Below are 13,546 nucleotides of genomic sequence, written 5' to 3' on the forward strand. Positions count from 1 at the left end.
TGTGTCCAGGAAACCTCAAGAACTTCTCCTCATCCAAGGGGCAGGGTCTGTAAAAGAGAGAAGTGCCTGACTGCGAGGTGGCGAGAATGTCACTGAGGACTGAGGAACGTGGATGTCACCTGACGGGCAACAGGAGCCGCTGGGAATTTCTGATGGAGTAAGAAAGGTGCCTCAGAAAGATGAAGTGGGTACCAGTGACGGGTTCAGATGGCAAGTCAAGCTGGGGAAGTATGACGGCAATAATCCAGGCCAGGGAGAGAACATGAATTACATAACAGACAGGATGGGAAAGTGAAGAGTTAGTCACTCAGTCGTGTCCGACTCTTTGCGACCCCATGGACTGCAGGCCGCCAGGTTCCTCTGTCCATGAAATTCGCCAGATAAGAACACTGGAGTGGGTAGCCATTCCCTTCTCCAGGGGATCTTTCCAACCCAGGGATCATATCCCGGTCTCCCACACTGCAGGCTGATTCTTTACCATCTGAGCCACGAGGGAAGACAGTGGATGGGGATTATACTTAATCTGATCTCTCCCCTATAATACCGTTACTGCAAACTTGAAGCCAGCAACCCCATGTTTTTCTAAGAAGCCTTATAATTGTACTTAGATAGTATAGCTTTCGGAGAAGGCAATGGCACCCCACTCCAGTACTCTTGCCTGGAAAATCCCATGGATGGAGGAGCCTGGTAGGCTACAGTCCATGGGGTCACTAGGAGTCGGACACGACTGAGCGACTTCCCTTTCACTTTTCCCTCTCATGCACTGGAGAAGGAAATGGCAACCCACTCCAGTATTCTTGCCTGGAGAATCCCAGGGACGGCAGAGCCTGGTGGGCTGCCGTCTATGGGGTCGCACAGAGTCGGACACGACTGAAGCGACTTAGCAGCAGCAGCAGCAGCAGCAGTATAGCTTTTCTACACTCCAGGAAGTCTATGTTCTGAAATGATCTTTGGATGAAAGGTGACAGAATAAGACAGGTAAAAGTCATGTATGGACATAAGCTCCTCTCTTGCAAAGCATGTAGGAACACAGAGCATTTCTGGGTGGTGACATGTTCCCATCACCCCAAGTTTTATTTTGTGAGATTCTCTTGTGTTAGCACCTGGGGTGCCAGTCAAATGATTCAGAGTCTGTGGAAACACCAAGCCATGACCTTGAACATAACAGCTAGGTCCATTAACACCATCCATCCTCTGAGACGGCAAGCTTCTTAGAAGGGAGTCTCTGAAACAGCCTCTCCAATATAGCTGTCAGTGCCCTACCAATGGCCGATACGTGCCCGGTTCTCCATAAACTCTATTTATTTTTAATTTCAAAATGTTTACCTTTCACAGGGCACCAGGCCAGAAACTGGGTGACCTTCTGATATTTTCAGGAGAGTAGGGTTTCCGGAGACGTCTACTCCTGTGACTTGAGTAAAGGTTACTTGACAAGATCTACATGCAGGTATGGGAAGTGTCATCTTGTCAGGCTGACAGGCAGCTCTCAAGACCACCTCACCCACCATTCCCCTCTCTACCTTTTGAACTTCTCTGATGGATACAACTTCGGGTTGCAAGGACTTGGATGAAACCAGGCTCTATGAGAACTCTAGATCAGCATGTGCATACACTATATTTCAGCCCCAGGCTGCAGAACTTGGCTACAGATGATGTGCTTCTGTCTGGCTCAGCAGTAACGTGCTCCCCGGGAACTGCCCTCACGCCCTCTCCTTCATCAGCCCCCCTCTCCTCAACAGTCACCATTCTTGCTGGCATTTCCCCTCGGCCGTCTTCTTGGCTCTGTGCCCTCTCTGACTCTTCACCTAACTTCTTGCTTACAATATCTCTGAAACATTAGATTTGACGTATAGCCTTATCAGTGACCCTCCTGTTTTCTGAGAGTTAAGGCTGAGTAGGGACAATGTTCCTTTTGAATTTGCTTGTTAGCTTGGGCAATTTTTGGCCTGGCCAGCCTCCCAGCTGGAATCTCTCTTTCCCCCAGGATGCAGCCTTGGCAGCACCGACAGTTAGGTTTACCCCTTTCGTGGGTATTTCCAAGTCCCCAGTATTCCAGGTCTTCAGAGTTGCCTTGGCTCCTGTTTCTTCCAAGGTCTCATTATTTAGCTTTCTCACCAATTCTGTGAGTTCTCCCAAAACCTGCTAGTGAACTCCCCCTTCTAGTGAGCAAGAGTCATTCTGTGTTCGGCAAAACCAGAGAACCGTAACTAATATTCAGAATAACTTGGCTTCTGTAGACATTTCTTTTTTTTTTTTTTAATGTGATAACCTTTTTTTTTTTTTTTAATTAGTTTATTTTCTAATCAAGGAAAGTTAAAGCCAACTAGACATAGTTTAGTAAGTATATTCTCTGGACCTTCAGAGTTTCTTATCTATTTTTAGTGTCTCCAAAACTTAGAGGTCACCCAGTTACCATCAGAAAATAAATAGTATATTTCTTCTACTTTATGAAATGTTCCACTCACGTACAAGTCAGGATGTGTGTGGCCAGTGGGTAGATTACTGTCTTAGTAAAAAGCAACTAGAAGAGCTAGAAGACCATGGCCCAAAATAAATATCATGCCAGCCACCTGTGTGACTTTATCTTTTCCAGCAGCCTTTCCAGTAGTAGTATGGCAGAAAGGGAACAAAAATATAATAAAATTTAGAAAACAGTAACAGTAGTTAACATTCAGTACTTGCAAGGGATCAGGTACTGAGCTAGGTATCTTATATATGTCACTTCATCTAATTCTCATAATAATTATCTTCATTAACTCAATTTTACAGACAGGATTGAAGCCAGAGAGACAAAGAGAACTGTAAGTGTCAGAGACTAGAATTCAATGCCAGGTGACCTGAGTTCAGACCTCACGTTCGTAAGGACTATATTCTATCTTTTTCCCCAAAAAAAGATAAATAAGAAGACGTCGTTTCTCATGTAACCACTTTAAACTATTTGGACACATATTTTGTACTCTGAGAGCAACAAGCAATTACTTTGGAACTGTGTATAAACTGCAATGTGCTGCAATATAATATATGGTTTTAAAACCAATTTACTCAAGTGTTGACTGCAGGATTTTAAATGATTCCATTTAACCAGCAATTTAAATAAAATTTAAATAAATGCTATAAATGGGTGCCTCATTTGCATGATCCGTTGATTAACTCTGACGTGATGCTCATCTGTGCCAGGGTTCTGCCTCCTTGACAAGGCCTTTGGAAGGTCATCTTCTAGGTCATTATTGGGCAACTACTCTCAGCTCAGTATCTCAACACGCATGCTAATTCACTTGTGGCCACCCTCAAGTGCAGAGATCTTCACTGACCAAAATCTCTTCATGAAGTTTATTACATGGAACTGGGAAGGATATGCTGAGAAGCTTCCCGGAATGGCAAGAAGGCCTCTCCAGGAAGCATCTTTAAGAAATACATGGTCTAAACTGCCTTCTAGGAAGGGAGGGCTCTTATTTGCAGGGCAAATGCATTGCTAAATGGGGGATGCAAATGTGGGTTCAGAGATGAATTGCTCAGTAGAGCAGAGAAGAGGGTAAGGCAATCACTAACATCTTCCTCCTCATCCTTTATGCTACACAGAATCAGCCTCCCTCCCATAAAATATTAGAGCAAATATTTCAAAAAGCTTAACTTACCTGGAAGGCAACAGTTACATAAACAACAGTATAGATGGTGCCCCAGAAGTGGCAAAAGCAGCAGCTCTGGGGGTGCACACATCTCACTGCTGCTCCTATGCTGATAAATGAAGCACTCAGAGAACACTGCGTAAAAGACCATAAAGCCATTGGCATGGGCTAGTCCACAGCTGAGACCCAATGAGGCATGAGTTTAGAGCCATCTAGAGGATGTGCCAAGCTGAGTTTTGGGCCAATTTTGTGTAGGATCATGGGATCTTAGAGCTTGAAAAGCACTCACAGATAATTTAGGAAATGTCCTCATTTTGAATTTGAGAGGACTGTGATTCAGTGGCATGCAGACTGACATTCATTGTAACTCTACTGGATGTCCGCACTACACCTCTCATAAGCATTCAGAACCTATTTCACATATAATAGCTACCATTCATTCAGCCCTTCTGTGTGCCAGATTTTGATAAGTCCTTTACAAAAAGTAGCACATTTATCCCACACAACAACCCTGTGAAGATACAAACAACTAAAACCCACTCTGGCTAAGTTAAGCACAAAATCGTTTACTGGACGGGTGTGTAAGTTATCTATGGTTGTGCAACAAATGACCTAAAACTTTGTGGATTAAGACAAGGATGGGGACCTCCCTGGTGGTCCGCTGGTTAAGAATCCGCCTTGCAAAGCAGGGGATGCAGGTTCAATCCCTGGGCAGGGAACTAAGGTCCTACATGCCACGGGGCAACTAAACCCTCATGCCATAACTCGAGAGCCAGTGTGGCACCACAAAGCATCCCACATGATGTAACAAGGACCCTGCAGGCCACAACTAAGACCCAACACGGCCAAGTAAATAAACTTTAAAAAAAAAATACAAGGATGTACTGTTTCCTATGATCCTGTGGCTTGGCTGGGTGCTTTTCTGGTCTTCCCTGGGTAATTCACACACCTGCAGCGGTTTGTACGTTGGCTTAGAGCCAAGCTCAGAGCTGGGACGACTAAGAGAGCTGGGCTTCTCTCTCCTTGTGTGCTATCATGTCAGAGATGCGATAGGTCTTCTTCAGAAGGTGAGGCAAGTTCAAACACAGTGAAGACAAAAGTTGCAAAGCTTCTTGAGATCTCAGGGTGGATGTCACAGGGCCTTTTGTTTTTACTTTTACCATACTCTGTTGGTCAAAGCAAGTCACAAGGAAAATCATACTCAAAGATGTAGGAAAAAAGCTCACGTCTTGATGACAGAAGGCAACATCACATTGCAAGTAGGAGGCATTCTAGGAAGGGAGGAATCTGAATCCAGCAGAGGCTACCCTCTGGCCACAAATTATTCCTATTCCTCCCGCCCACAAAATATGCTCTTTCCATCCCAGGACCAACCTAAATCTTATCTCATGGAAACAGTCTTCGGTCTGGGATCTCAGGATCTTTATCAAGCCTATAGACAGACAGACAAGGCAGCTCTTGGTCCAGGGACCCATAAGCTAAAACACAAGTTATCAGACATTACACATAATACACGATAGTGAGAAGGACGGGATAATACCAGAGATACACCAGGAAAGAAGGCAAGGCCCAGAGCTAGGCGCTGGCCCATAGTAGTTCTGAACTCTAGCAAGCTGTACACTGTGTATACTGAATGGGGCCTGATTCCGCCTCTGGGGTGGTTTCCTAACCCAGTATTCTTTGTGGCTCTTGGCTCTGCACTCGGGCAGAAGCGAACTTGCAGCCCAGCCTCTCTGAGATCTGTGAAGGTAGTTGCAGACTTGACAGCACATGGTAGCTTGGTCTCACTCTCTGCTCCTCTCCACTAGATGCTCGGCTCTCCATCTCCTGAGATGGCAGTTACACAGATAAACAGCTTTATTGCTTCAGCTTCATTCACAGTAGTCACACCTTGGCAACTTTGTATGCCTGCATTCACGGGTCCCGCGAACTCTAACCTACCCAGTCTTGATGGTGCTTTGGGAAGCTGGTTAGTGACTCTCCTCTGACTCTAACTCCTTCTTGTGGAATTTTCCTTTCATAGCTCCTCTCACATTTGCGTAAGGCTTAATTTCAATAATGAAGTCCTTGTTCCATAGTGTATCTTACAGACAGCATGTTACTGCATTTAATCTTCATCACAGCTGTGGAAGTTACAGATACGCCCATTTTACAGACAAAGACACTGAGGCTCAGAGAAGTTAGGACATGGCTTCACAGCTAAAAGATGTCAGACTCAGATTTGACCTCAGCTCTCTTTAATTCCTATTCTGCATCTCCTGAGAGAAAAGGTTGGGGGACAATGGAGTGCTGCTAAAATTGTTGTGTTGTGTTAGTTGCTCAGTTGTGTCTGACTTTGTGACATCATGGACTATAGTCCACCAGGCTCCTCTGTCCATGGGATTCTCCAGGCAAGAATACTGGAGTGGGTTGCCATTCCCTTCTCCAGGGGATCTTTCCAAGCCAGGGATCAAACTCAGACCTTCCTGCATTGCATGCAGATTCTTTACCATCTGAGTCACTAAAGCGAAAGTGTTAGTCGCTCAGTCGTGTCCGACTCTTTTTGACAATACAGTCCCTGGAATTCTCCAGGCCAGAATACTGGAGTGGGTAGCCTTTCTCTTTTCCAGGGGATCTTCCCAACCCAGGAATCGAACCGAGGTCTCCTGCATTGCAGGCAGATTCTTTGCCAACTGAGCTATCAGGGAAGCCCCTCTGAGTCACCAGGGAAACTTTAAATTATATCTACGGGAAAAAAAAAAGATCCTGCTTCAAAGCATGTGCCTGTTTTCACAGTATGAAGACTTTCATCAAGCTAATTTCAAGGGATCAATAGTTTACAAATTGGCTTACAATATTTTTGAATATTTAACACCATCATGAGCTGGTATGAGGTAACTTCTACCCACTATGGGATAGGAATCTAGGAAAACAAAAGGTCCTCAGTCAGAAAACATAATCACAGTTAACAAAAGCCTGGTAATGTGGTTCTTCAGGTGTGTCTCATCCAGGGAAAACCTACAAGATTTCTACTTTCATCCTTTGCCTACGACCTTTCTACATCGTCTGTTCACAAGGCAAAGCCAAAGCTCTGAAAAATTAATACCCATATCAGCATCCCTCAACCAACAACTGATAGAAATTAACGTGCAGACGTCCAGTTCTCCTGTCCTTCACATGGGATAACTCTGGGGTGTACATTCTTCACCAACGCTCTAGTTACCCAGCAGAAGTAAACTGTAGTTACCTGAAGCAATAACTCGCTTTATAAGGGGTTCTCTGTGGGGACCACCTTCCAAAGATACTACTTACGCTCCCATCCTTGACTCATGGACTGCTTATGGAAAATCCAAATCAAAACAAATGACTGCTGTTTTTTGAATGCCTGTGGACCAGACAAACACTGTAATAGGTATTCATACTACATGTCTCTGCATGGATCTTCATCCCATCTTATAAGGCAAGTATCATACCCAATTCTACGAATATAGAAATGAGAACCCAAGAGGTTAACTAAGTTTATGGAGGTCATGTAGCTGGCATAGTAAATAGCAGTGCTGACATTAAACTATGATTGATTGCAGTGTCTCTTCTCTTTTCATTGAACCAGGCAGCCACTCTCGCCAGGGAGGCTGGACTAACACAAGGGGAACAATAGAAGAACAATTAACCGCTCAGCTGACGAACTGTATTGAACACTTCTGGGCTAAACTGTCATCATATGTATGTTCCACAATTACTTTCTAAAATTCTCTTTTGTTGTGCCATCACCTTGAAAAATAAGGCCATGGATGAATATTAGGAAATTCAATTTTTCATAGATTTTCTTTCTCCTTTATCACTGCTTCACACAAATTAGGTACCAAAATAAAACTGAGCTGATGGCACAGCAGAACATACCATGAGGAAAATGCATATGAAGTAAATACATTCCTTGCATGTATTTTTTTGGCCCATATAGGATCTGAAAGAACAGATATGTCATAAAATATCAACTAAGGCTCTATTGATTTTGTAAGTTGATACAAAGTATTAGAAGGTCAAACAACACAGCATCCAGAGTGCTGAGTGGGGAACAGTCTTATCAGCCAAGGCACTTATACAAAGGGAGGATTAGGCCATGTATTTAAGAGGCAAAAAATGGAGTGTGAAAATTTAAGATTTGTCAATGCTACAGCTAAATCGCCAAAACCGAGTTTAATATATAACAACAGCCTGCTGACATCAAGTAATTTAGATGGTTGCTCTGCAATATAGAAGCTCCTGGATGCTGAAATTCTTAGTGCTGCACCAAGACATGGCAGATGCTGGTGGAAAGAAACATAAATCTAACTCTGACTTAATCAGTATTTTGCAGGGTTGATTTCTTATGCACAGAAAGAACACTCTGGAATTTGGGAGGGGCCGGGGGTTCCAGACCCAACTCCAGCCCTACCTAGTTTCTGTGGCTGTGAAACAGGACTCGAACTTCTCTGGTTAAGTGACTGGTATTGTTGTTTAGCCGATCAGTCATGTCCAACTCTTTTGCAACCCCAGGGACTGTAGACTGCCAGGCTCCTTCTGTCCATGGAATTCTCCAGGCAAGAATACTGGAGTGGGTTGCCATTTCCTTCTCCAGGGAATTGTCCTGACCCAGGGATCAAACCCATGTCTCCTGCATTGGCAGGTGGATTCCTTACCTCTGAGCCACCAGGGAAGCCCCATGGTTAAATGATACCTTCAGTTAAATGGTGGGCGACAAGATGCCTTGCCACTCTAATAGGCAATAGAAGAGAGAATTCACTCAGTCGTGTCCAACTCTTTGCAATCTTATGGACTGTAGCCTACCAGGCTCCTTTGTCCATGGGATTTTCCAGGCAACAGTACTGGTGTGGGTTTCCATTTCCTTCTCCAGGGGATCTTCCCAACCCAAGGATCGAACCCAGGTCTCCCACGTTGCAGGCAGATGCTTTACTGTCTGAGCCACCAGGCAACAGTTATTAATAACAGTTAATAACAGTCAGTAACTCTATAGCTAGAGCCCTTTTTAAAATTAAATTCTTATTCACATAATTAATATAAATCACATTCCAGCATTTCTAAAAGCAGTCCTCATAAATGATCTGCAAAACTGTGAATTCCTATAATGTTTCAGGGCCTTCATGGTTGTGGTTCAAGAAAGGAACTGATGGAGAGCCTGTTTCATCTCAAAAGCCTCGCTATACTGTTTTGCTTAGAGTCCGTAGGCATGAGTGTATGATGGAACACTTCGGCTTCAAATTACAATATGACTGAATGACATCTGACTGCCATTGCTTTTCCATCTTTAAAAAGTGGAGAGCTTAACTACTAAGCCTCTTGTCATGGGATTCTTCATCAGCAGACCCTTCACACACATTTATCTTTGGCAACTGTACTCCCCCCAAACAGTGCTGATGTCAAGGGCAGTGGCTGAAGCAGCCGGTTTAGTTTCAAGGGTGTCTGTGGCACAATGACATTTATGACACTCAGGTATACTGAGAAAAATGCTGTACTGACACACTTTGGAGATATTGCTGGTTCAGTTCTAGATCACTACAATAAAATAAATATTAAAGCAAGTTATGTGAATTATTTGGTTTCACAGTGTGTATAAAAATCATGTTTACCCTACACTCTAGGCTATTAAGTAGTCAACAGCATTATCTCTAAAAAAAAAAATACATACACCTTAACTAAAAAAATACTTGATTGCTAAAAAATGCTAACCAATATCTGAGCCTTCAGTAAGTCAAAATCTTTTTGCTGGCCTTGACGTTGATGGCTGCTGACTGATCAGAGTGGTGACTGCTGAAGGTTGGTGTGACTGTGGCAATTTCTTAAAATAAGACAACAATGAAGCTTGCTACAGTCACTGACTCTTCCTTTCACAAACAATTTCTCAGCAGCATGCAATGCTATTTGACAGCATTTGACCCTCAGGAGAACTTCTTTCAAAACTGGAGTCAAGCCTCTCAGTTCAGTTCAGTCGCTCAGTCGTGTCCGACTCTTTGCAACCCCATGAATTGCAGCACGCCAGGCCTCTCTGTCCATCACCAACTCCCAGAGTCTACCCAAACCCATGTCCATCGAGTCGGTGATGCCATCCAACCATCTCATCCTCTGTCGTCCCCTTCTCCTCCCGCCCCCAATCCTACCCAGCATTAGGGTCTTTTCCAATGAGTCAACCCTTCGCATGAGGTGGCCAAAGTATCGGAGTTTCAGCTTCAACATCAGTCCTTCCAATGAACACCCAGGATTGATCTCTTTTAGGATGGATTGATTGGATCTCCTTGCAGTCCAAGGGACTCTCAAGAGTCTTCTCCAACACCACAGTTCAAAAGCATCAATTCTTCGGCGCTCAGCTTTCTTCACCGTCCAACTCTCACATCCATACATGACTACTGGAAAAACCATAGCCTTGACTAGATGGACTTTTGTTGGCAAAGTAATGTCTCTGCTTTTAAATATGCTATCTAGGTTGGCCATAACCTTCCTTCCAAGGAGTTAGCGTCTTTTAATTTCATGGCTGCAATCACCATCAGCAGTGATTTTGGAGCCCAAAAAAATAAAGTCTGACACTGTTTCCACTGTTTCCCCATCTATTTCCCATGAAGTGATGGGACCAGATGCCATGATCTTAGTTTTCTGAACGTTGAGCTTTAAGCCAACTTTTTCACTCTCCTCTTTCACCTTCATCAAGAGGCTCTTTAGTTCTTCTTCACTTTCTGCCATAAGGGTGGTGTCATCCGCATATCTGAGGTTATTGATATTTCTCCCAGCAATCTTGATTCCAGCTTTTGTTTCTTCCAGCCCAGCGTTTCTCATGAAGTACTCTGCATATAAGTTAAATAAGCAGGGTGACAATATACAGGCTTGACATACTCCTTTTCCTATTTGGAACCAGTCTGTTGTTCCATATCCAGTTCGAACTGTTGCTTCCTGACCTGCATACAGCTTTCTCAAGAGACAGGTCAGATGGTCTGGTATTCCCATCGCTTTCAGAATTTTCCACAGTTTATTGTGATCCACACAGTCAAAGGCTTTGGCATAGTCAATAAAGCAGAAATAGATGTTTTTCTGGAACTCTCTTGCTTTTTCAATGATCCAGCGGATGTTGGCAATTTGATCTCTGGTTCCTCTGCCTTTTCTAAAAGCAGCTTGAACATCTGGAAGTTCACGGTTCACGTATTGCTGAAGCCTGGCTTGGAGAATTTTGAGCATTACTTTACTAGCATGTGAGATGAGTGCAATTGTGCGGTAGTTTGAGCATTCTTTGGCATTGCCTTTCTTTGGGATTGGAACGAAGACTGACGTCTTCCAGTCCTGTGGCCACAGCTGAGTTTTCCAAATTTGCTGGCAAGCCTCTCAAACCCCCAACTAAATTTACTCTAAATCTTTTGTCATTTAAACAAGCTTCACAGCATCTTCACCAATAGTAGACTCCATCTCAAGAAATCACTTTCTTTGCCCATTCATAAAAAACAACTTATCTGTCCAAGTTTTATCATTGCTGCTCAGTCGCTCAGTCGTGTCCAACTCTTTGCAACCCTGTGGACTGCAACATGCCAGGCTTCCCTGTCCTTCATCATCTCCCAGAGCTTGCTCAAACTCATGTCCATTGAGTTGGTGATGCCATCCAACCATCTCATTCTATGTTGTCCCCTTCTCCTCCTGCCTTCAATCTTTCCCAGTATCAGGGTCTGTTCTAGTGAGTCAGCTCTTCACGTCAGGTGGCCAAAGTATTGGGGCTTCAGCTTTAGCATCAGTCCTTCCAATGAATATTGAAGATTTATTTCCTTTATGATTGGCTGGTTGGATCTCCTTGCAGTCCAAATTTTGTCATGTGAATGCAAAAATTAAGTTTCATCTTCAGGTTCCACTTCTAATTCTAGTTCTCTTGGTACTTCCACCACATCTGCAGTTACTTCCTCCACTGAAGGCTTGAACCCCTCAAAGTCATCCATGAGAGTTGGAATCAGCTTCTTTCAAAGTCCTGTTGGTGTATTGCCCTCTTTCTATGAAACATGAATATTCTTCATGGCATCTGAAGTGAATCCTTTCCAAAGGTTTCTTTTTCTTTTTATTTTTTTAATGGACTTTTCCCAGATTTATCAGAGTCATTATCTATGCCAGCTATAGCCTTACTAAATCTATTTCTTAAATAATAAAACTTGAAGGTCAAAATGACCCATGGGCTACAGAATAGGTGTTATATTATTTACCAAGCATTAAAACAGCATTAACCTCTTTGTATTAATACATCTTCATCAGCAGTCTTGAGTGTCCAGGTGCCTTGTCAACAAGCAGTAAATATTTGGAAAGGAATTTTTTTTTTTTTTCCTGAGCAATAGATCAACAGTGAGTTTAAACTGTTGAGTAAACCGTGTTGGCAACAGATGTGGTCTCATGCAGGCTTTGCTCTTCCATTTACAGAGCACAGGCAGGGCAGATTTAGCATAAGTCTTAAGGACCTTAGGACTTTCAAAGTGGGAAATCAGCATTGATTTCAACTTAAAGTCACCGAGTTAGTTGCATTAGCCCCTAACAAGAGAAATCAGCCTGTCCTTTGAAGCACTGAAGCCAGGTATTGACTTCTCTCTAGTCATGAAAGTTCTTCTAATAGAAGGCTGTTTCATCCACATTGAAAATCTATTGTTTAGCGTAGCTGCTTATTAATTATCTTATGTAGACCTTCTGGGTAAGTTACAGAAGCTTCTACATCAGCACCTGCTGCCTCACCTTGCACTTTGATGCTATGGAGACGGCTTCTTCCCTTCAACCTCATGAACCAACCTCTGCTGGCTTCAAAGTTTTCTTCTGCAGCCTCCTCACCTCTCTCAGCCTTCCTAGAATTGAGGAGAGTTGGAGAAGGAATTGGCAACCCACTCCAGTGTTCTTGCCTGGAGAATCCCAGGGACGGTGGAGCCTGGTGGGCTGCCGTCTATGGGGTCGCACCGAGTCGGACACGACTGAAGCGACTTAGCAGCAGCAGGGCCTGGCTCTGGATTAGGTATTGGCTTAAAGGAATGTTGTGTCTGGCCAGATTTTCTTTCCAGACCACTCAAATCTTCTCCATATCAGCACAAAGGCTGTTTCTCTTTCTTGTTCACTGAATAGCATTTTTAACTTTCTTCAAGAACATTTCCTTTGCATTCACAAGTTGGCTGTTTGGTGTAAGAGGCCTAGCTTTTAACCTATCTTGATGCATGCTTTCCTCAATAAGGTTGATCATTTTTAGCTTTTGATTTAAAGTGAAAGACTTGGGACTCTTCCTTTCACTTGAACACTTAGAGGCCATTGTAGGGTTATTAATAGTCTAATTTCAACATTGCTGTCTCAGGGAATAGGAAGGCCTGAGGAGAGGGAGAAAGATGGGGAACGGCTGGGTGATGGAGCTGTCAGAACTCACACATTTATTGATTAAATTTGCCGTCTTACATGGGCATGGTTCCTGGTGCCAAAAAACAATTACAATAGTAATGTTAAAGGCCATTAACCATAGGTCACCTTAAAACATATAATAATAATAACAGGAAAACTTGAAATATTGTGAGAGTTACCAAAATGTGACACAGAGACATGATGTGAGCAAATGCTGTTGGAAAAATGGTGCCAACAGACTTGTTCAACAGAAGGTTGCCCCAAATCTTCAGCTGTAAAAAACACAGTATCTGGGAAGTGCAAACAAGCAAAGTATAATGAAACAAAGTCTGCCTGTATCTTTATTTTGGTCTCTAATTGATGTTATCTCCTCATGAATCTCCACTGATGGAAAGAGGTGACAAAATTTCCACTACTTAATCCAGTCTGGTTAAAATTTGGTCAGTGATGATAAACAGTCCATTTAGGCAATGCGCCACTTTTACAATGTTCAATAAAAATGCTTGATCGCCCAGATTCCCCCTCCCCTGTCTCCAAGCCTTTTTGAAGGCTTCTAGATA

General features: G+C 43.3%; 1 protein-coding gene across 25 annotated transcripts in view; it reads right to left on the reverse strand.

Annotated features, from left to right (window-relative positions):
* The window catches only part of GADL1 (glutamate decarboxylase like 1), a 647,456-nt gene that overhangs the window by 175,265 nt on the left and 458,645 nt on the right, over nt 1-13,546 (reverse strand). Inside the window, exon 4 of one of the 25 annotated variants that reach the window (XM_081527020.1) lies at nt 12,345-12,451. The exons of the other annotated variants lie outside the window; for them this stretch is intronic. Coding sequence (XP_081383146.1) covers nt 12,345-12,390 — 46 coding nt within the window. The 5' untranslated portion in view covers nt 12,391-12,451. The remainder of the gene's footprint in view (nt 1-12,344; nt 12,452-13,546) is intronic. 25 annotated transcript variants of the gene reach the window in all.

This window comes from Giraffa tippelskirchi, chromosome 9, assembly GCF_054371585.1.
Source record: "Giraffa tippelskirchi isolate mGirTip1 chromosome 9, T2T-mGirTip1v1.2.pri, whole genome shotgun sequence".
Classification (NCBI taxonomy): domain Eukaryota; kingdom Metazoa; phylum Chordata; class Mammalia; order Artiodactyla; family Giraffidae; genus Giraffa; species Giraffa tippelskirchi.